The sequence below is a fragment of the Eurytemora carolleeae genome, unplaced genomic scaffold (assembly GCF_000591075.1).
Source record: "Eurytemora carolleeae unplaced genomic scaffold, Eaff_2.0 scaffold234, whole genome shotgun sequence".
Taxonomy (NCBI): domain Eukaryota; kingdom Metazoa; phylum Arthropoda; class Copepoda; order Calanoida; family Temoridae; genus Eurytemora; species Eurytemora carolleeae.
The window spans coordinates 119,907-143,363 of record NW_019396124.1 but is presented as its reverse complement, the minus strand read 5'-3'; the positions used below and the strand labels follow the sequence as shown (position 1 = coordinate 143,363).

At 31.6% G+C, this 23,457-nt stretch overlaps 2 protein-coding genes across 2 annotated transcripts in view; one reads left to right on the top strand and one right to left on the bottom strand.

Moving 5' to 3' along the window:
- Positions 1-14,087, top strand: part of LOC111695646 (uncharacterized) — a 19,010-nt gene extending 4,923 nt beyond the window's left edge. Inside the window, exons 7-14 of the mRNA XM_023465036.1 lie at positions 1,000-1,286; positions 2,605-2,672; positions 5,193-5,289; positions 7,226-7,560; positions 7,969-8,087; positions 8,711-9,840; positions 13,381-13,593; positions 13,900-14,087. Of these exons, the coding sequence (XP_023320804.1) occupies positions 1,000-1,286; positions 2,605-2,672; positions 5,193-5,289; positions 7,226-7,560; positions 7,969-8,087; positions 8,711-9,840; positions 13,381-13,593; positions 13,900-13,986 (2,336 nt within the window). The 3' untranslated portion in view covers positions 13,987-14,087. The remainder of the gene's footprint in view (positions 1-999; positions 1,287-2,604; positions 2,673-5,192; positions 5,290-7,225; positions 7,561-7,968; positions 8,088-8,710; positions 9,841-13,380; positions 13,594-13,899) is intronic.
- Positions 13,899-23,457, bottom strand: LOC111695645 (uncharacterized). Its single transcript, XM_023465035.1, has 7 exons — positions 23,447-23,457; positions 21,343-21,434; positions 20,374-20,430; positions 19,296-19,367; positions 17,785-17,888; positions 15,484-15,558; positions 13,899-13,982 (listed from the first exon to the last, which is right to left on the bottom strand). The coding sequence occupies exons 1-6, from the start codon at positions 23,455-23,457 to the stop codon at positions 15,526-15,528; spliced, it is 369 nt and encodes a 122-aa protein (XP_023320803.1). The 3' UTR covers positions 13,899-13,982; positions 15,484-15,525.

The following is a 23,457-nucleotide window of genomic DNA, read 5'->3' as shown; positions in this document are numbered from 1 at the left end:
TAATACTTTTTTTTAAATTCTTGTTTACAAAATTTTACTTACGAAATGTTTGTATTTTTTGTTTAAAGTTTAAAACCAATCTGGTTAGAATACTTTTCATAGTTTGTAATGTATGAAATAATGAAATATTGAAATTACGATTTAAAATTTTAAAGTACACTGCATTTTGTCGTAAACCTGAGTTTCATAAAGTATAATACATTTTGTGATCTGTGCTAGTTAAATAAAAATAGAACTATAAATATCTGAGTAGAGAGGACGGTTTATAAATAGAACACGGATACATAGGGAAGAGTACATAAATTGTTTAAACTTTTTTTTCGAAGAAAAGTTTGATGTTTACTGCTTGGTTTCTAAAAAAAAAAACTTTTACTCTTACATTTTTTTGGTTTTTTGTTGATATTTCTTAAAAAATAATGAACCTTTTTTTTAATCCGATATATCAACAACTGCAATCTTTTTCTAAATAATGTTTAAAAGATATAAATAGAAAATATATAAATAAACCCCAAACTCAAATATGGAGTTTATACGTACGTAGAACATTAATATAATGTTTATTTAGCAAGTTTATTGTTCAGGTAGAGAAAAATGAACATATTTCTTTATAATAATTTTAATATTAGTATTTCACGTAATACTAATCAAACGTCCTAAAGGAATTGAGTCTTTATAACAAACTCTGATTTTTTGATAAATCTTTGTCGTTTCAAACTTAGATTTTTCATCTAACAGAATTCATAGTTTGAAATATATAAGGTCTACGGCATTGGACTACAAAGATATAGAGATTAGAAAATCATAGTTTGTGACAAAGACTCAATTCCTTTCAATTAACTGTTTATGTATGACTGACGTTAGAATTCCAGCAAACAAAGTGTTTGATGGATAACATAGGGCATCTGAATTACCGTGATTTTGGTTCAATGGAAAAATATTCAAACCATTGTAAATCATAGATCAAAAAAAATTTAAGAATTGTAATGAAAAATATTTTAGGAACATATCAGGGGCAATGGCTGAGGGGTATGCGCCATGGCTACGGAGTTCGCACAAGTGCCGCGTTCGGTATTGCATCCCATTCACGTGGTGGTGATGGAAGACGACCGTCCATATCCTCCCTACAGCCGGGGATGGAAGAAACAAAGGTTGTGATGACGAATGGCACAAGAGGAAGTGGAGGGGAGGAGGCAAGAGGAGGTTTTGTTCTAAAATCAAGAAGTGATGAGGCCCCGGTTCGAAGAAGATCACTTGTTGAGAGAACAGGGATGAAGAACTTGATGCAGGTAGATCTTTGGAGTATATATAAAAATATTAAATCATATCATTTGACTTGGTTTGTCAGCGCTAACCTTATCTTTACAAGACTTTAGTCAATGAATACTCTGAGCACATTTTCTAAGAACAAATTTCACTTCTCTTAATTTATTTTCCATTGAAGTACACAGCCTCCTAGAAACTTTAAGAATATAATTATGAAATTTTCTTTACAAAATAATTTATCTTTCTTTCCAACAAGGAAATCTTAAAAACTAAACTTTCCAACATTTAAAATGTTTTTTAAAGCATATTTGATTTTGTAAATCTCTCAAAAGTAATGACTAGATTTTCTCCACTCATACACTTCATAACTATTAGTGTATCCATTTTCTTCATAACTATTAGTGTATCCATTTTCTTCGTAACTATTAGTGTATCCATCTATCTTGATTCTACCAATTTGATATTAGTAAAATGGTATTGGATCATATGAAAAACAATATTTTGCTTTGCTATCAAAGTTTATGTCATTTGTTTACGAGTATAACATTTTAACAAATCAGATTCCTTTCATAATTGTACTTTTAAATTCTATCATAGTATTTAACAGGTCAATCTCTTTCTAGTCAGAGGTCAAATATAATTTCTTCTCGAGAAAACAGATTTTTGAATCTTTGTACTTTATATTCCCTTTTCTACAAACTAAACATTCTCTTCGTCACACCAGAGTCCTGACATTTTAAAGAATATAGGGAATGAACTCATAATTGTTTTCTAGTGTTAAAAAGCCCTGACAAATTTAGGCTGGGAAACAATTGGAAAGCTTGAACTGTTCCCAGCTTTCTGCTAGGTCGGACTATGTATTGTGTATAGTGTTTATACATTATGTAGAAAAAAAAGAAAATGAATGCTGTAGATGTAACTTTATACCTTCAAGAGTACAAAACATGCTTACCTTGAATTTCAAAGGAATTGTCGATGTTATTTTAGATCAACCTTTAAATCGAGAGCGTCATCAACGATTCACTATATGAATCAATTTTTAGATACAAAATCAATATCTTTGTAACATGATGGTGCAAACTTTTCATATTTCAAACATGGATTATTGTTTAGTCTAACAAAACTCATAATTTGACAAATTTATTTTTTCTTCAAAAATCTAATCTAAATTCACGTAAGGTTAATTTACAAAAAACTATTAAAAAAAATATTGTTAAATACAACATTTTTTGCTTGCATGTAGACAAAAATTTTATGTCTTAAAAAATAATTATAAACGGTATTAATAATGTGTTTAACATTTTAATGTTTACAAGTTCACTATTCTTTTCTAATTTTTAGGGACTACGGATTCGGAAACAACGGAGTACTGGAGACCTAGATAGAAAAGGAGTTATTGGAAGTATTAGGTATTTATACAGATACAGTCTTTTTTTTATTTCCTACATCATTCATCATGTATTTTTTAAACTTGATGTCGCACGAAACACGACAGTAGCAAGACGACTTTAAGGTCGTCTTTGATTTTTGATATGGTTTGCCGCATTTATTTTAGAATTTATTTTAAAAGTAAAATTCTAGAGATAATAATCACAAAATACCCATAGCCTTGACATTTCCAGAATGTGGTTGGCCTTTTCGACAATTTTGGCCTTATTTAACAAAATTTAAATCTGAACGAAATTCTTTATATACAGGGTGTCCCACGAAACATGCCAGTTGATGAATAGTTTAAAATGTCTTCTTCCATAACATGTCAAGTTGTTTGTTGCCAAAGTGAATAATAATAAATATTTTATAGCATCCATATTATAGTAAAATTGATTTTTAAGTAAAATATATTTGAGTAAAATTTTCTCAAACTAAATAAACTGCAAAACATCTCTAATATCTGATACAGTATATGGAAGAAGACATTCAAAACTATTCACCAACTGTCATGCTTCGTGGGACACCCTGTATCTCCGTTAATATTGACTGCACAAAAAAAGGCAGACCAAATTTTGGAAATACCAGGACTAGGAGAATGTTATTGTTATTGTTTCAAGAATCCATACATGCTAAACGAATAAATGTCACAAATAAAATTCAAAGAACAAAGACTACTTTCAAGTCGTCATGCTATTGTAATGTTTCGTGGGACACCCTTTATTTCATCATCAGATATAAATCACATTCCACATTTTCTTCTTCTTACCATTTTTGAAATATATTTCCTCAAAACAATATTCTATGTTTTATTTTGCTAAATTCAGGTAACCATGTTCATTCTTTTTATAAAAATTTTCTGCTGGTGCTTTTTTTGTAATGTAATTAGAAAATTATTTGGTCATATATATCATTTAATATTATTTAACCCTTACAGTATGGTTTAATTATTTCGTGATCCTCAGAATCATAAATTGTAAAAAGAGCTGTTTAATGTTAATAGTTCATATTATCCATATTCATTTCATTAATATATGACTTGCCAAAAAATTATTAAACCTTAATTTCATTTTATTTATAATACTAAACTTTTTGACATGAAAAATAATGAAAGTAATAAAAGATAACATTTAGTGAAACAAATAAATTTTGTTGAAATTACATAACAGGGAAGGTTATTAACAGATACTTAATATTTTTTGCTGAAATAACGTCCCTTGTTTTAAGAATCTTAATTTAAGATCTACTACCTCCTAAATGACAGCAAAGGAAATGACGACCCCTGTATTAAGATCTAAGACTTCCAAAATGACGACATAGGATTTAATAGAAACTAGTGACCTCTGTATTAACATCTACAACCTCCTAAATGCCAACATAGGATTTAACAGGAACTAATGACCTCTGTATTAAGATCTACAACCTCCTAAATGCCAACATAGGATTTAATAGGAACTAATGACCTCTGTATTTAGATCTACAACCTCCTAAATGACAACATAGGATTAAATAGGAACTAACGACCTCTCTATTAAGAATTATGACCTCCTAACTGACAACATAGGATTTAATAAGAACTATCAACCTCTTTATTAAGATCTGCGACCTCCTAAATGACAACTTAGGAAATAATTCGATCTCTGTAATAAGATCTACGACCTCCTAAAATGACTATAGGAACTCAAGAGCTCTAAATTAAGATCTATCAAATTTACGACCTATTATTGTACAGAAAGTGGACATTTACGGAGCTTTGTATTCAGATCTACTAGATCTACTATTTTCTAAATGCTTGTATAGAAAGTAGAAAAAACGACCTATTCATTAAGATCTACCGGATCTACGACTTTCTAAATGCCTGTTATAGAAAGTAACGAGCTTTGTATTAATGCCTGTAGGAACTAATGACCTCTGTATTTAGATCTACAACCTCCTAAATGACAACATAGGATTAAATAGGAACTAACGACCTCTCTATTAAGAATTATGACCTCCTAACTGACAACATAGGATTTAATAAGAACTATCAACCTCTTTATTAAGATCTGCGACCTCCTAAATGACAACTTAGGAAATAATTCGATCTCTGTAATAAGATCTACGACCTCCTAAAATGACTATAGGAACTCAAGAGCTCTAAATTAAGATCTATCAAATTTACGACCTATTATTGTACAGAAAGTGGACATTTACGGAGCTTTGTATTCAGATCTACTAGATCTACTATTTTCTAAATGCTTGTATAGAAAGTAGAAAAAACGACCTATTCATTAAGATCTACCGGATCTACGACTTTCTAAATGCCTGTTATAGAAAGTAACGAGCTTTGTATTAATGCCTGTAGAAAATAACGAGCTTTGTATTAAGATCTACTAGATCTACGACGTTCTAAATGCCTGTATAGAAAGTAGAAATAAAATAACTTTGTATTAAGATCTACCGGATCTACGACGTTCTAACTGCTCGTATAGAAAGTAGAAATAAACTAACTTTGTATTAAGATCTACCGGATCTACGACCTCTTGGATGTCTAGTGAATCAAACTATGCTGGGGCCTCCATGATGTCCGAGGGAAGCCAGGCCAGTTTTGTTGTAGAGGTAACAAATAAGCTTGAGGGTATAATTTTGTATTTCAGCAGCGATTTTTCGATTGAAATCATCAAAATATTTGCTTTATTGACAAAAGGGATGAAAAAATTATGTTTGACAGAAGACAAAGGGGAAAAAAAAAACTACCAACAAAACTATGAAATGTTTGTTAACAATACAACGTGCACTGTGCATTTACACCCCACCTATTGTGCATTGAGCAGAAGTTATTATTTTGAAAGTGTGAGATTACCCCGACTCTTGTATCTACAAGTAAAAATCTCTTTAAGCTTTCTCTTTGAAAGGTAGATAATCCCTGAACCTTATAAACACTTAGTTACTCCTCTCTCTCTTCTAATCTCTCTACTCCGCGGTATAATGCGGTCTTTTAATCATTTATACTCTAGATACATTACTACTGCAGATACTTAACTTACTCAATACAGGCTCACTAAAAAATACTTTTAAAAATGCTAATCTATGCAAATATACAAATACAAAGAAGATTATCAGAAGAAAAAAAAATTAGTTTTAATCTGATCCAAAATGTATTTTTTATAATTAAATTGTCGCGTTCTTACAGCGGTAATTATTTTCTTGAAGTCTGCAACATCCAGGGTTATAAAGTACGTTTAGAAGCCTGGAATTCAAATTTTAATGAATTCAAAAATCATTTTAGTTTAAACATTTTTTAAACGTAAGTTGTAAAAGAAGTTTACGAATTGATGGCCCGTGACTATGTAAGGAAAATTAATGTGGATAGTGTCAAGTTTTCAAATATTCAAATCTAATGCATTAATGCTGGGAAACTAATGCAGGGTGCATTGTGACATACTGGCCAAATGTTTTCACTGAGCGCAAAAGATTCATTACTGTTTTTAAGATTAGGTTCAGATTCGAAATTTTAAGCTATTTCTAAGGCCTGCCTGTCTTGCAAATGTGTAAAGCATTTCTTCGAACAAAAGTATTTCTTTACTTAAAGCATGGCTCCTCCTCCTTCTCCTGTTTGGCCTGAAACTGCCTGAATTCCTTGTAATGCCGGTTTTTACATTTAAGCAGATTCTCTGTAAACGAGTCCTGAATACTCAATGCTGGTCAACACCAGTTTTGTTTAAACAACCTTCTTCGCTATTCTCATTAGATATTAGATATTAGATATTAGATATTAGATATTAGATAATAGATATTAGATATTAGATATTAGATATTGCCAGTCAAAGAAATTTAGTCTTTGTCACAAACTCAATTGTTCTAATCCCTATATCTTTGCAACCTGATGGTATAAACCTTTGAAATTTCTAACATAAATTATTTGATCTAACAGAATTCATAGTTTGAAATATCTACGACATTGTGTTGAAAATCAGAGTTTGTGGCAAAGACTCAATCCTTACTATGGCATGTCAGGAATGTAAACTTATGGGAATATGAGGAGCTCCCCAGCACCGTTTCTGTCCATCAAAACACACAATTTGAGCAATACAAATTAATATTTGACATTTTTTTACATCTATAAATGTAATATTTTTTGTTTTTATTCATATTATTCCCACTAAACATGCCAATTTAAACACAACCAATTAGTTTAATTTGCAGGAAGAGATAGAAAAGAAATAAAAAAGGTCTGTTTTGGATGTTTTAAAGTTGTAGTGTTTAATGTAAAGGCTTTGTATCTATATTTATAAAGTAGTAATCTCTGTTTGTATATCTGATCATAACTCAGAAACCCCTTGACCGATTTGTCAAAAATTTTGATTGGGAAATCGGTAGAACCACGGGGATGATCTTAGCTGGGGTCAAAGATTCAAAGTTGAGTGGGTCGACGTTTATAGGTAAAGTTTAGTTCCTAGGCAACGCTGGGTTTCCATATTAAATAAGTATAAAACTATATTATTCATCGTAATTTAGAAAATAATAATAATATAAAGATATATTTTTATTTAAGGATGAGTTGCTTGATTCTAATGTTACCGAAACCTATATGGGAGAGTGGAAGAACGACAAAAGATGCGGATTTGGGATCAGTGAAAGATCAGACGGTCTCAAGTACGAGGGGGAGTGGTTTAACAACCGAAAATACGGATACGGAGTCACGACCTTCAAGGATGGGTCCAGGGAGGAGGGGAAGTACAAGAATAACATCCTGATCACTAGTAATAAGAAGAAACACCTTTTCCTCATCCGTTCTGCCAAATTCCGAGAGAGAATAGATTCTGCTGTGAATGCTGCGCAGAGGGCTTCTAAGATTGCCCTGCAGAAGGCTGATATAGCAATCTCCAGGTATAGAATCTATGTCTGTCTAGTTTACTATTCTCGAACTAGTGTCTATCTCTAGTGTTACAGGCCGGTCCGTCGGTCTTCATTAAGTTCTATGGAATTTTTTGTCTTATTTAAAGATTTTATCTCAAATTGTTTTCTAGACTTTTAAATTAATCTGGAACAAAACTTTAAACACTCTCTAGGTGGTCATTTAAAATATTTTTCAAGGTCTGAAATACCTAATTCATTAACTTTCTAATAGAAAAACTTTTTTTCAAATAGCCACCATATAACGTGATCAATATAGATCAATGATGTAGATATTTGTTTGAAAAAGTATCAGAGATGTTCGTTTCTTAAAGTTTGAACTTTTTCAAACAAAAAGAAGATCGTTGATAAAAAAGTACTTTTTAAATTGAAATTACCTAGAACTGCAACTGCACGAGGCAAGTCTGAGCAAGCTGATTACGCGGCAGAGTGTGCTAGAGACGACTCTACGGAGGCTCGCGCCTGCGCACTCAAGCTGGCTCCTGATTTTGGGAAACCAGGTATGCAACACGCCGGTCTAATATCTCCTCACTTGCTCAGCAGTTTCCTTTAATGGAATCAAATTAAGTAAAAGCAAGATAAATTAACTTCAATAAAGGGTAGAGAACATTCAGTTATCCTCAAACAATTTTATATAATAAATTTAAATTATAATTAATTTTAAAATTCAATTTGTCCTTGTTTAAATTTTCTTTTTGATTTAAACAGGGACATATGTTTGTTTGTCATTTGAAATTGTGGCCAAACATTTCTACGGACAATAATTTAAAATAATGAAGTGGATGTCATCATATTTATGACAACTTCCCCCCCCCCCCCTCTCTTCCCTCCCTCTCAGCTTATGATGTGTTTTCAAGGGTATATTTGATATTTCCCATATATGATGAGTAGTAGAGTATATGAAAATTTATGCTTAAGAAAAAATGCGAGGTCAGCAAATATCTTGAATTAATGTTACAATTATACTTGGAGTTCATGCCATCAACTTTTTTCAAATAAATTCCTGTCCAGCAGCTGTTCTTGTACTTTTATAGTTAAACTAGTCCCAAATAATTACTAGTTCAACCTGAAAACAGAACCAAATAATCAAAACTGTTTCAATATTAATCATTAATTTATCTAGGTCTGCCCTCCCTAGAACTTGAAAAGGACCTGCCTCCTTTACAATCCAACTCTCATCCACCCCCACTTACCTTAGACAAGTTAGACCTGCCCGGAGCAGGAAAAGTTGGACCTGGACCTCCAAGTCCTCGTGGAATAGGTCCTCCAAGTCCACGAGCTATAGATTCAGGTCAGCCTAGTCCACGAAGCCAGGGGCTTGCCCAGCCCCCTTTTACAGAAAAAACACTTTCAAACCATATTGGTAATTCGGGCAATGTGATCAACAAACCAAGCGTACCAAACACTTCTGTAGACGTAAGAAATAATTTTACAGCCTCCCCTGTTAATCCTACCCCAGCCCCAGCTAAAACATCGCTTAATCAACCTCCCCAACCTGTTCAGAATTCAATGACATTGCGTGCACCCCCCTCCAGACCCCAACCACAAAGATTTAGTCCCCCTCTACCCAGTGAACCCGTTAGACAAAACATGACCAATAAGAGTGATATATCTCCTAGAGTGAGTACTATATCCGCTCCAATGCTGGCTGCCCCAACCATGCGTTTGGAACCGGAAGTTCCATCATTCCCTGACCCTTCAGTACTACGCCAGCCAAATACCCTCCAGATATCAGAACAGATCTCCCGAGGACGAACTCCAACAAGACAGGAAAGATCCAGAATGGGAGCACAGAATGATATCGGGGCATCTCAGGCCGGCGGTGGATACAATTTCCAGAAAATAATGGACGATAGGTTTGAACATTATAAAAGACCACCCAGTCGGGAAAGATCTGCTGATCGGTACGGACTGGGTTCCCGTCAAGGATCTCGGCAACAATTGTCTAGAGATGTGAGTAGGGACAGAATTAATAGACCACAGTCTAGACAAAGGACTCCAATGAACCCGGAGCAGGGTTTAAGTGAAAATAAAACAAGTTCAGGGTTGGATTCACTAAATCTTGACGCCATTATTTCCCATCCAACAGGCAATGGGGCGGTCGGTGGTGGTTTGTCCGACCTTAAACTCCCGGTCGAAGATCAACTTCGATTCCGAGGAGTTCATCAGGAGATACCACACTTTGGAGCTCCGCCCAAGAGAACTGAATCCTTGTATATGAAGCCGGTTGAATCCCAGCAGGCAACATATAAGGTAAATTCCTTTAACTTTATTGACTTTTTTTCTATTAATTATTTATTATTAACTTTTTAAAAAGAGTATCGTAATTCCGAAAATAATTTGCTATCATTCAAGCATTTAAGTTCTTGAGCTAACACTAATACAAGAAAAGTAAAATGATTCAACCAAAGCTGACGTGATACATGAAATTGACAGGATGAAAAAGTGTACTAACCCCCCCCCCCTGTGCTCTATATTGATGCTGTATACCTGAGTGCCTGAGTATCGGCTTGGAGCAGGTAGAGCCGGTCTTCTGGACTCAAGCCAACATTATTGTAGCTTCTGCACAAGTCCCAGCTTATACACAAATCCTTTAACAGACCCCATCCCCCCCCCCACTCCCCGGCCTATCTTTTCTATATCTTCCTAATAAGCTTCATTTAAAATTAAATTTTGTTTTTTGTTTGCATCAAACTACTCAGGTTACAGAACAGTGTTTTGCAAGGGTTTGTTGGCAAAAAGGGGGAATTTCGCCAACGTGTATTTCTGAAAATATGAAAATATTAGTGTCAAGTTTTATCTAATATTGGGCCATAATAAGATATCAGATAACCTCTTCAGCAAATTCATGTTAAGTTTTCAAGAAAATGAAAATTTAAGCAAATTTGGCAAATTATAAGAATTACCTCCTCCCCCCCACCCCTGAGAAAAATTCTACCACTGTTTTGAAACATAAATTGTTTTAATGATTTAAGATTTCATTATAATGTGTGTTTATTAGCCTTTCGGTTGTATTCGATTATCTCAATCCGTAATATAATTTGACATTGGAGGTTGCTTTTTAATCATATTTTACTCCAAAGGTTTCCCTAGCAATAGCATAGATAATAAACAAACATTTCATATTTTGTTTTATATTTTATGATAATTTGTCAACATTATTAAGAAACATCTCTAAGCCGATGTACATTACGTTATTTCTTTCCAATTGCATATTATAATTGATATATTTCATGTTACTGAGGTTTTAACAAGGCTTTTCTTTGCAATTTTATCATTTTCACATTCCCGATATTATTGAGAAATCCCAAAAATGAAATCATATTTCAAAAGCGGAAATGTACTCAGTTAGGTCATTTTTTTATCAATATCATCAATCATTTCTTACAGGCTACTTTCTAAATTAAATTAATTTATGAAAATAAGGTCAGCCAAAATACATAACGGTCTCCTTTTAAATAGTTTTACAGAATGTTTAAATATGCTTTACTAGAAATACTTGTCAGTCTTGATCCATAAAATTACTCATTTTACTCTTCTAAAGATTTCTCAAATTTCTTTTCTTTTGTGATTTACAACAAGTTTATCAAGAACTAGAACAATTTGATTTTTGTATACAGCATTCTGATTTTTTCATTCGTAATTTTAAACACCTTTTCTAAAGAGCTATTGTCTTTAAAAAAAGATGTTTTTATCACTTTTGGGTGTACAAACAAAATATTCTAAAGTTAGAAAATATATTTAGTAAACACCTTTAAACTTTGCCACAAACTTAAAAATATTTCAATCCCAATATCTGTGCAACCCGATGTCGTTAACCATTTGATTATTTCAAACTGTAAATTTTGTTAAGTCAAAAATCCTAAGTTTGAAATATCAAAGGATTACACCATCAAGTTACTAAGATATAAGGATTAGTAAATTTGAGTTAAACTGATCGGGCCCACATTTTTTGTGGCAAATCACTTTACCATAGGGAAGGTTTATGGCTGGTCAAAACTAAAAATTTACGATTTAAAAAAAAATTAAATAAAAATAAAATTGTATCTGAAAAAGCCTAGTATTTGTATACTTTAAACAAATATTAATTATGGCTTTTAAGATGCGAATGCTCAATACAAGTTGTACCTCTTTCATGCATAAGTAAATGTACAATTGCAAACCAATAAGTAATTATATTAAAGGGAGTGTTCGCGAAAAATGAAAGGGGGTATAGGCTAAATGCGATAAAAAAGCGCTTTTGATCGCTACTAATCTTACTTCTATCTGTTGCGTCTATAAGGAGAAAATTGTTAAAGACGTCTCATACCGGATAACTTAGCGCCCATACAAATTCAGGAAATTGCAACATACGACTTAGACCGTAAAGAATCAATTTAATTTCAAAAAATCATTCAGATATTACAACCTTTAGTCATCGATTATCTTTCGCCACATTTGTATATAGTTTACATTTTATAATATTTTTTTTTTTTAGAAAACGTTTTACCGGATTTCGGGAAATGTGAGTGGTGCGCGGCATTCTTAGATAGTTGCGCAAGCGACAAGGGAAATAATCAAATTTAAAACAAATTAATTAATAAATATTAAAAAATATAAACTATTTAAAAATGTGGCGAAAGATAATCGATGACTTTAGGTTGTAATATCTGAATGATTTGTTTGAATTTAAATTGATTTTTTACGGTCTTAGTCGTATGTTGCAATTTTCTGAATTTGTATGTGCGCTAAATTATTCAGTATGAGACGTCTTTAACAATTTTCTCCTTATAGACGCAACAGATAGAAGTTAGATTAGTAGCGATCAAAAGCGCTTTTTTATCGCATTAAGCCTATACCCCCTTTCATTTTTCGCGAACACTCCCTTTAAGTGGGAAGATGAGAAGCTAAACCATATATATATTAGAACTAGATGTTTAACAATACATCAATGTTGAGTCCTAGACACTCGGGTCTGAAATGATACAACTATCACACAGAAAGGTTTCCCAGAAAGAAAGAGTATATTGTCAACTTTTTAACTGCAGTATTGGAAAACATATAGATAGTTTGGATTTAATTTCACATTAGCAATCTGTCACTTAGATGTATTTATGATTATAATTTACAAAGCATAAGTACGTTTCCCATGAAGAGGCACGCATTCACCGATTGTATACAGCAGAGAAACAGCATGAACCTAATTTTCTTTTCTTCATTTTAAAAAGGGTTCTGTGCTGACACCCCTTTTATTTTTTATCCTTACATCTCTATTAACCTGATAGGGTAAGGCAAACCTTTGATATTTCAAACTGTTATGATGTGATCATAACCTTTGATATTTCAAACTGTTATGATTTGATCATAACCTTTGATATTTCAAACTGTTATGATTTGATCATAACCTTTGATATTTCAAACTGTTATGATTTGATCCTAACCTTTGATATTTCAAACTGTTATGATTTGATCATAACCTTTGATATTTCAAACTGTTATGATTTGATCATAACCTTTGATATTTCAAACTGCTTTGATTTGATCATAACCTTTGATATTTCAAACTGTTATGATTTGATCATAACCTTTGATATTTCAAACTGTTATGATTTGATCCTAACCTTTGATATTTCAAACTGTTATGATTTGATCTTACAAATTCAAAGTTTAAAATATCTTAGGTCTACGAAATTGTGCTAATTAGATCAAGTGATTAGAAAATCAGAGTTTGTGGCAAAGTCCTTTAATTTCAGGCCTTAGTTTAAAGTTATATAGTTAATGAATTTTTAAGCTTAAAGTATTTATTTATTCTAGGTGCTGGGAACATCGGCGATGCAGCGGAAAAAGTCTTTGCCGGATGTGGCGGCGTTACCCGCCGTGACTGTAAAGGCGGGTACCCAGGTGATGACAAGAGAAGAGATATCCGTCCTAAGCTCCGCCCGGCGGGAGCAAATCCGCCGTGATTTGGAGGAGGCGGAGAAATACAGAGCGAACCCTATACTTTATATTTTCAATCCTCAAATCAGGGTATGTATTATTTTACGATTTATTTTTTATTTTACCAAATGTGGCCTATAGCTCTTTATAATTATACATTTTTTAAAGATTTTATAGCAAATAATTTATTAATATTTTCAATCGTAAATTTACTTTTTTCCTTTAAATTTTAATTAATAATGAAGTAAAATTGAACACATTTACTCATATTTCAATCATGAAAAATTTGTAGATTATTCTACGGAAGCAAAACATAATTTCAGTTTTTTTGAATCAATAGTTTAAGTTTTTTAAAGATTATAAGAATTTCTAAAAATCATTTCATTTTTGTTTTAGGATTGGTTTTCTAGACAACAGCTGATGTTTGTTGTTGTTGTTGTTAATATAACCCTGGCTGTTATGTTCTTCAAGCTGTTGACCTAAATATATTTTCCTTACGAACCTATATAATTATACTTTTTCTAAAGATATTCATCTTTTTTAATCAAATTTTATTCAATAAATATGTTCATTATTGTTTTAAAGCGAGTGTTAGTTCAGATATAGATATTAAAATCATGATTTATTATCATTGTAAAAACTTGGAACTTTTAATTCAAATGATGATTAAAAGTCGAGTTGAATAACAACTTGTGTTAGAGTATTTATATTTTTGGAAATATGAAGAAAAGAGAATCGAAAGGGAAATGTCCATATTGTCAAAAAAAGGGGGCTTTCTGACTTCGTTTTTTAGTGATTTGATTTAATTTTTTTACATACAGACCTGAATTTGGATCTAGTTTTTTAATCAAAAACCAAAGTGGGGGGAAAGTTTTTAAATTAGTATGAGAACCATAACATTGTTAAATAGGAAATGAAAACTACACAATTCCAGTGTTACAATTATGTATTGTACTAATAAAATAAACTTGACTCTAACAGTTGTCTTCCTTTTTCACAGTTTTATGGGACCCACCTTCAGGGCGCTTTGTGTCCTCTTTTCTAGTATTTCGCATATCTGCATGCATTTTCTTAGCACATTTCAAAACATTAAATCGCATGCAATAAAAACTGTGGAATAGGAAAACGACATTAAAGCAATGTGTAAGTGTATTCGATGTTATTACAGATTAAATAGTTTTATTAGTAATTTTATACTCGCTTTTTGGGTATGTTTTCACCACACCATTGCTTTGTTTTATGTTTATTGGACTATTTAAAGTCATAACTGGAGTCTAAGGTCGTCTTCTTTTACAGTTTTGTGGTTTTCACCGAAGTTTTCTGTTCTTATTGGAGAATTTTCTAAAATTTAGAAATTGGAGAGATGCTTTTTAATCTTGACAAGCTATTCAAAATGTGAAGATCAAAAAAATTAGACCTGAAGGGTTCAGCCGTTTTGATGTTAGTTGGATCATAGCTATAACTATTGTCAAATGATTATCATGACAGTGGAGTTTAATCTGTTACTAGAGAAATTATGTCTCAAATTCTGTCTATTTGGTTGTATTCGATAAAACTCAAAAAACCGAACCGATCTAGCCCAAAAAACTCGCATAACTTTAGGGAAATGGCTGGTTAAAATTGAATAATTTTGCCAAGAAAAAATATTAACTTTTAAAAATCGGAAAACTAGTTTGGACATTTGCAACCAGAAAGTGTAAACCTTGTATGTTTTAAGCTTAGATTATTTAACATTGGTTGTATTGATATAGAAGTTAGAAAATCTGAGTTTTTGGCAGACTTAATTTTTTTCTTAGACAAACGTTGAACGGGTACGGTTGTGGCTGTAAGTCGGATCTTTTCTCTTTGATTATGGTTTCTAAGCCAATTCCAAAAATTGAAGAGATATGGATAAAAAGTGGAGAAAATTAAATAGTTAATTTTTATTTATCTAAATAAATTTTGTTTAACATATTAGCTAAATAATAATATTCACCGTACTTAAAACATCATGAAATATAGGTCCTAAATAACTCGTTTTCCTCAAGCAGCAAGTTTGCATTTTATAAGCCCTTCCTAAAAAGGACAAAAGTTAGGTAAAGGAAGATTTAGTAAGAAAATAAGGATCTTTTTGCCGACTAGTATATCTATATGTACAGGTGTCCCGAAAAAACGATCTTTTAGATATTGTAGCACTCACCATGGTTCAATCATAAATATTTCGAACATGGAACATGGAACTTTTCAGATCGATTGATATATTAGAGGTATGTAGCAGAGCATTAGAAGTAAAAACATTTTCACATTTACATTTTTGCTTGTTTAAAAATTAATATTGTCATTGTGAATAGGAAAATAAAAAATTATCATTGTATTCACATTTTATTTCAATAATTTATAATAAGGGTTTATAATAACACAAAAATGATTAAGAATATTGATATAATGGTAATTATAAAGGTAATTGACTTAAAGCAGCCTGTAATGATGATGAAAGGAAATGAGTTTTTGTCACAACCTCTAATTTTTAGCCCATATATCTTTGCAACTCGATGACGTGGAACTTTGATATTTTAAACTATGAACTCTGTTATATCAAAAAGTCTTAGTATGAAATATCAAATAACATTTGAGGTTGTGGCAAAAACCCAGTTTCTTAGCGCCCAAACTCCTTTAAAAGACCAGGTTTAAAGTTTGTGTGGCCCTTTATTTTGTGGTACTCAAATGCAAGGAAATTTGTTTTCCTCCATTGTAAACTAAAACTCTAATGAAATTTAAATTCATAAACTCAACCAAGCCATGATGTCAAATTTCAAACTGTTCTTAAACTTCTTAAATTTTCGTGCAACATATTTTCATATTTTTATGCAACTACGAAGCATGAGATATTACAAATAAGCAATCACAATTTACTATGCAGTTTGGACCCGCCTAACCAGGGTTGGTTGTTTTGAGTGGTTGACCCGAAGTTAATTAACGATACTGAATATAATTGGTTACACATATCAAGATATGTTTTGGATAGGTAAGGAGTTGATTGGAAGAAAGGAGATTGTCAGGTGATCTGTGGCAGAGTGAGATCAGAGGGATTTTTATGTAGAGATAAATTAAAATACAGGGTGTTAATGATGGTAGCTACATAAACAGAAATAAGCTAATACAGTTTCAGTTATTTTAGTTGTTTTATATAAAAATTATTCACACGATATACAGCTAGGTTTTTCGCATTTAAACCTCTCATAATTCTCAAGATAAATATTGATTACTCTTTGTTTGAATATTTTTGCAGATTTAGTTTCTTTAAGGTCAAATTCAATTTCATTCAACAAATTAGGAAACATTGAGGACGGAAAGCTTTCTAAATGTTTGTTTAAAACCCGTTCTAATTTATATGATTTTGTTCTATTCGGTTCAGCTAAAGACTTAAACATATTTTGGAAGGAAGAGGGAAGGTTATCATTAAAGTATCCGTCCATAAATGCCAGAACACAAAGTTTGTATGTATCATCAAGATTAAGAACTTTCAGTTTTGAAAATAATGGATTTGAATGTGCCTTGAAAGTACTATTATTAACCGATCTGATTGCCTTTTATTTGCAAAGATTGAGCTAGCAATTTTATTCCAGATTTGTTCAATTTGAAAATCCCAGTTTAAAAATTCGTCAAGTTTAAGCCCAACAAATTTGAAATATTTGTTCACACATTTATTACCAATCCTTTCAAGTATCCCATTTCCCATTGATATATTACAACTGTTAGGGTCAAAGTGCATATTTCTATTTTAAAATACTATATACTTTGTTTTGGAGACATTTAGTGACAAACGATTTGCCTAGAACACTTCCTAAGAGAGAAATTATGATATACAGAAAAATAAACACTCCCTACAGTATGTATTTTTTTCTACAACTTGACATCATACTTCCAATTGTATTAAATAACAACATGGTTAAATTTTGCCTCTAAAAGCAATCAGCATTTGGGATCGTATTGGATGGAATTATATGGACCCCTGCTAAAAGATCGGGTTTTTTGGGACACCCAGTATGTAAAATAATAATCTTTGTTTGTCTGTCTGTTTCTTTGTGTATCCGATCATAATGCAAGAACCCCTGGACCGATTTGCCTCAAATATTTATTGGGAAACTCGGAAAGGTTCTTAGTTTGGTTTTTAACGGAGTAGGAAAAATTGTATAGGGCAGACTGCAAGCAAAGCTGGGTTCCCAAGCAGAAAGCTAGTTTAAAATAATTACGCGAAATATTCTTTTTGTTATTCTAGAACTGTTTGTTAGAAATGCTTACCTGGCAGAAGCAAATGAGCTCGGCGTTGATGTTACTAAGAGTCCAGGAGTCTCCAGATTGCTTTATTTCACCTGACTCTGTTATGCAAACATAACTAGCCTTATCTTAAATAGATACAAATTTTATTATTTTTTTTCAAATTTTTGTTGATTTTGATTTTCTTTTATAAGACACACATATAATGAAAGAGACATGAAGTTGTCCGATGATCAGCATTATATATTCATGCATTATCCAGAAAGAAATAATAATAGTGATAATAAATGTAATAATCATATAAACAATAGAAAGAATAGAAATAATTACAGAAATAATGGTAATGATGATAATCACAAATTGGCAAGCCCCTCTTAAATATCATTAAAGAGTTAATTTATTTGCAAACCCCTAAATCTTGGAGTAACGAAGGCCAGTGTTATGAATTATAAGAATTTTTAGCTAAATTACTATTTTTTTCTCTTTGTTTTCATATTTTTACTTGTTTTATGTTTGATCTAACAAAATTAATAGTTTAAAGTATCTAAAATTCAATTTTCTAATCCCAATATTCATTTTTTGGAATATCACAGGTCTATGACATCAGGCCTATATCACAGGTCTATGACATCAGGTCTATATCACAGGTCTATGACATAAGGTCTATATCACAAGTCTGGACATCAGGTCTATATAACAAGTCTATGACATCAGATATAAGGAGTACAAAATTGTAATATGCAGCGAGTGTTTAGTTCTTTTATTACACGGTTTGGATTTTTTATCTGTTGTGTCAAGAATTCGTTATACTTGACATCTAAATATATATACTTGACATCTAAATATATATACTTGACATCTAAATATATATACTTGACATCTAAATATATATACTTGACATCTAAATATATATAATTGACATCTAAATATATATACTTGACATCCAAATATTTTCTTAAAACAATAAAGTTCAAGTTTCAGGTTTCAAAGACAAGATATTCTTTTCTAGTTCTTGAAACTATAACTTTTGAAATTCATCTTTATTATATAATTTTAGATGAAACTTTTAGATTTTAGAGAAAAAACTTTAATCTAAAGTATTTAAGTTTGTGTCACATTTGTTTTAATCCTAATACCTTAATAACCTGATAGTTTAAAACTTTGATATTTCACGAGAAAATCAAAGTTTGTGGCAAAGATATAGTTTTCTTTTGTCAATTTTCGTTTTTATTTTAAAAAATATAAGAGGTTGGATGAAACCTTCACATTGTTGTCTATAGCCGGCTAGACCGATAAGGCTGAAATTTTTGTGGACACTCGAAGGTGGCCGGGGGGTGTTGTAGGCTAAAAAGAATTCAAATTTATTTCAAAAATATCTCTTTTTTTAAATTTAAAAAAAAAATTAATTTTTTCCCATGGGCAACGCCTGGCCCTTCAGCTAGTAAATAATTAAATGTGTTTTTTAACAATTTAAAAAATCAAAACAAAAAACTGCTTATCTATATAATTTGGAATCTTTCAATTTAAATATTTACCAATATTTTTGGTTTGCCTCAGATCTTCTTCCAATTGCTTAATCCTGGCTTCAGCGCGGGACAAAGAATCTTCTAAAATTTATCTTTTTAAACAGAGTAGAATCTTTGGTTTTATTCGGATCCAAATGGACTACCTAGTGGTACTCATAAAACTGTGGAATGAGAAAATGACTGTAATGTTCAAGTTATGATTTTAACTGATTAAACAAACATAAAACAAATCAATTTTGCACTGTGTCTGTGTTTTGAGTGTACACTTGCACAAACTCATTTTATCTATTAAGTTGATTTTCAAGCTACCGGCATAAGATAATGTCGTCTTCATATTCCAAAGCTTTATGGGTCCTACTGTATCACATTTCCGACATCTAATGAAACTTTACTTGAACCCAGTCAGAGTTTCACGTATGTAAATATGATAGCCGGACGTTTCACCTTATTTTCTTGGCGGCAAATTACTGAAACTACAGCCAGGGCTGCTTTTTAAATATAACATAATTTCTTTAATGTTAGTGTTGATGAACTTAAAAATCAAATAAACTTAAAATTACAGTAATGAATAACACTAATGATTTGACAAAAAAATTATTATTTATTATTTGTATAATCCGTATTACGTCACCAGAACTTCTGCCAATGGCAGTGCAGTATACTGGTCACGTGATTTCCGTCTGTATCACGTGACAATTATACTGCACGGCCATAGGCTGAAATTCTGGTGACGTAATACGGACTATATTATCAATTATATCTATTAAAAGTTCAAAATAAAAATTACAAAATTATAATAGAAGCAAACCTGAGATTCTCAGGCTCCTGTGGGATATCGTCGTTTTCAGATTGGTTGCGTATTGGTTGAATATGATCTGTTTAATATTACAACTTTTATACAAAATTGCATATATATGAATTTTCGTATAAATTTGACACAGTTTTATATTTATTTCTCGAGACAGGAACATCAGATAGATGTTTTATACGTATCGTTTAACGTCTGAGATTCTCAGGTTTCATCCTATACCCCCTTTCATTTTTCCTTTACAGTCCCTTTAATCTCCATCTAAATTTGACTAATTACCTAGGTTTGCGTCTCTTCTGTGTCGTCTTGACTCTTGTTCAGATATTGAAGGGCATTCTAAATTATTAAAAAATAATTGTTCCCCAGTTCATGCAAGTCAAAGCCGATTTGAATAAAGATTTTGTAGGAGTGTGGTTTGTGAACCTTTCGGCGCTTATAATCCCAACAAACCAAAAACCAGGAGACAAGATCAAAAAACATGATTGCTCACCACCAAATCATTTATTCGAATCCCTTTATCTTTGCAACCTGATGGGGTGAGTCTTTGGTATTTCAAACTTTGACTATTTGATCTAGCAGAACCCATATTAGTTAGAAAAATTAAAAGTCAGAAAAAGGGTTTCGAAACTTAGAACATGAATCGAGTTTATTTTAGCATAAATTAACATTTAAAACTTCGTTGATTTTCCATTTTTCCGTGATTTCAAAAATTAGGAACAGGTAAAAATGTTCTCAATTGACCATCTTGAAACAACCTAAGTGCAAGCCAAGTCAATTTCCATTCGAAATTGTTGCCTTACTAGGTCTGCTATTTTGACGTATTTTTTTTCTATGTTACCCAGGGGGGGGGGGACAACTGCGACTTTTTTTGTCTCTCTTAGTGTTATGGTTTCTCTGGCTATATATATATATATACTAGGCCTTAAGGGCGCATCGCGCTCTTCATCTATTTCAATTAAACATTTTCTCTTTGTATTTGTACATTGTACATTATAAATAACTTATAAAGAAATTTCGTGGATTTCTTTAAAATTTAATGAAAATCGAATTTTGTTGAAGGCTAACTTTTGAAATTTTGTGCATTCATTAACCATCCCTTGGGTCATGTGAGGTCCCACCACACAAAATTTGGGCCCGATCGGTTCTGCCGTTTTGACGTCTATTTGACAAAAACAAACAGACACAGAGACAGACAGACAAGCAACATATATTTATAGATTTATTTAATATATAAAATAGGTGTTTTACCTTTCCAGGGTTTAAATGACATTTGTTGAAGCTGTGAGCAGGTTGTTAGATCTGATGTTTCAGAGTTCAAAAATACATTCTTCGGTACTCGTCTTAAACAATTACTTTGTTAAAACACGTCAAAAAACCTGAGTTTTTGCCCCAAACTCTAATTTTCCAATCCCAATATCTTTGCTACCTAGTTTTGCAAACCTTTGATATTTCACACTTAGAATTGATAAAATATAATTCATAGTTTGAATTATCAAAAGTTTACGACATTGGGTTCCAAAGATATAAGGATTAGAAATTTAAAGTTTTTTCAAAGACTCAATTTTTAATGTAAATTTCATGTTTTGCATTTATAATATGCAATCAAATGAATTAATTTTTATATAATACTTGGGTGAAAAAATAAAACTAGTGGATCAATGAAGGCATAAAGTCTAACCATGGTTTAACTATGCATTAACTTGACCTTTTCCTTATGTTTGAATTGAGGAAATAAGGCATTAAATCAGCAAAACAGAGATGAAATAAGTTAGTTATTATTAATGATGGATAATTTGAGAATTTATAGTCACCCATTACGGTTACTTCAATATGGTGCACGATTTTTACCAATAAAGTGTTTGGTGGTAAATTAACCAGAGGAATAATTCATTAACTGATTGTAGACTTGAAAGTTGTCTTTGAACTAATAAATATTTTGCGGCATTCATTTGGCAACCTAATTTCAGCAATATTTGTCATGAAATAATAAACACAAAATAGCGGCCAGTAATGTCATTTCCAAAATGTAATGTGGTCTGCCATTGTCTTTGCCTTCAAAATTAAAATAGAAATTAAGAATTTTGTAAAGATTTAAAGTTATTTAAAGGGAGTGTTCGCAAAAAATAAAGGGGGTATAGGCTTACTACGAAAAAATAATCGCTTTTGATTGTTACTCTGTTGTGTCTACAAGTAGAAAATTGTTAAAAACGTCTTATACTGAAGAACGTAGCATCCACACAAATTAAAAAAGTTGCAATTTACGACTGGGTTAGTAAAAAAAAATAATTTAATTTCAAACAAATCATTCAGATACTTTAACCTATAGTCATCGATTATTTTTCGACGCATTCGTATATATGGTTAATATTTCATAATATTTTTTATTCGTTTTGTATACAATTGTATACATGGCTAGAGATGTTCAAGTTTTAATTTTTTTTTAAACGATGAAAACGACGACAAAAAAACGAAAACGCAACGATCAAGTTTTAAAAATGATAGCTTTTTATCGTTTTTTAAAAACGATCGTCTTTTAAAAAATTATAGTTTTTTTAAAACAATTTGTTTAAAATTAAATTGATTATTTTACGATACAAGTCGAATTTTGCAACTTTATCAATTTGTATGGACGCTACGTTCGTCAGTATAAGTCGTTTTTAACAATTTTCTCCTTATAGACGCAACATCGAAGTAAGATTAGCGATTATTTTTCGCCATAAGCCTGTACCCACTTTCATTTTTCGCGAACACTCTCTTCAACAAAACCATGAAATTTTCTAATTCTTAACGAAATCATTCATATCTCTGGTAATTTTGAAAACAAAAAATGGAAATGATCTCATTTTCAAGAAATATAAATTATGTCCGAAGATTACTCTTCAAGAAATTGTCCATAAATCTCTATTAGAAATTTTCTAGCTCTCATTTAGATTTACAGAACAAACTTTTACCGTCAACTATATCATTTAACTTTTCTGATAGTTTTCTCTTTACATCTAAACAATTAAATCAAGGATGTGCACTGTACACAGGGGATGTAGAGGGGGGGGGGTGGAAGAGTAGATAAATTATTTTTATCCTGGGAAATTTTAAAATAATTTTTCAACGGTTTGTTGAGGACACATCTTTATATCATCTTCATTATATATCATCATTATATTTCAGCCTAATCGGTCCAGCCATTTGGCCGGCTATATTCAACACACATATATACGAATGTCTTGTTTTATCATATAGATATATGTTATCCCTGCGGCTGCTGCATAAAATACTTGTAAACAGACTTCAGCTTCTGTTTTGTTTTAACATTATTGGTTTGTATAAATTCAGGGACATTAGTTCTTTAACTAACACTTGGCCCAT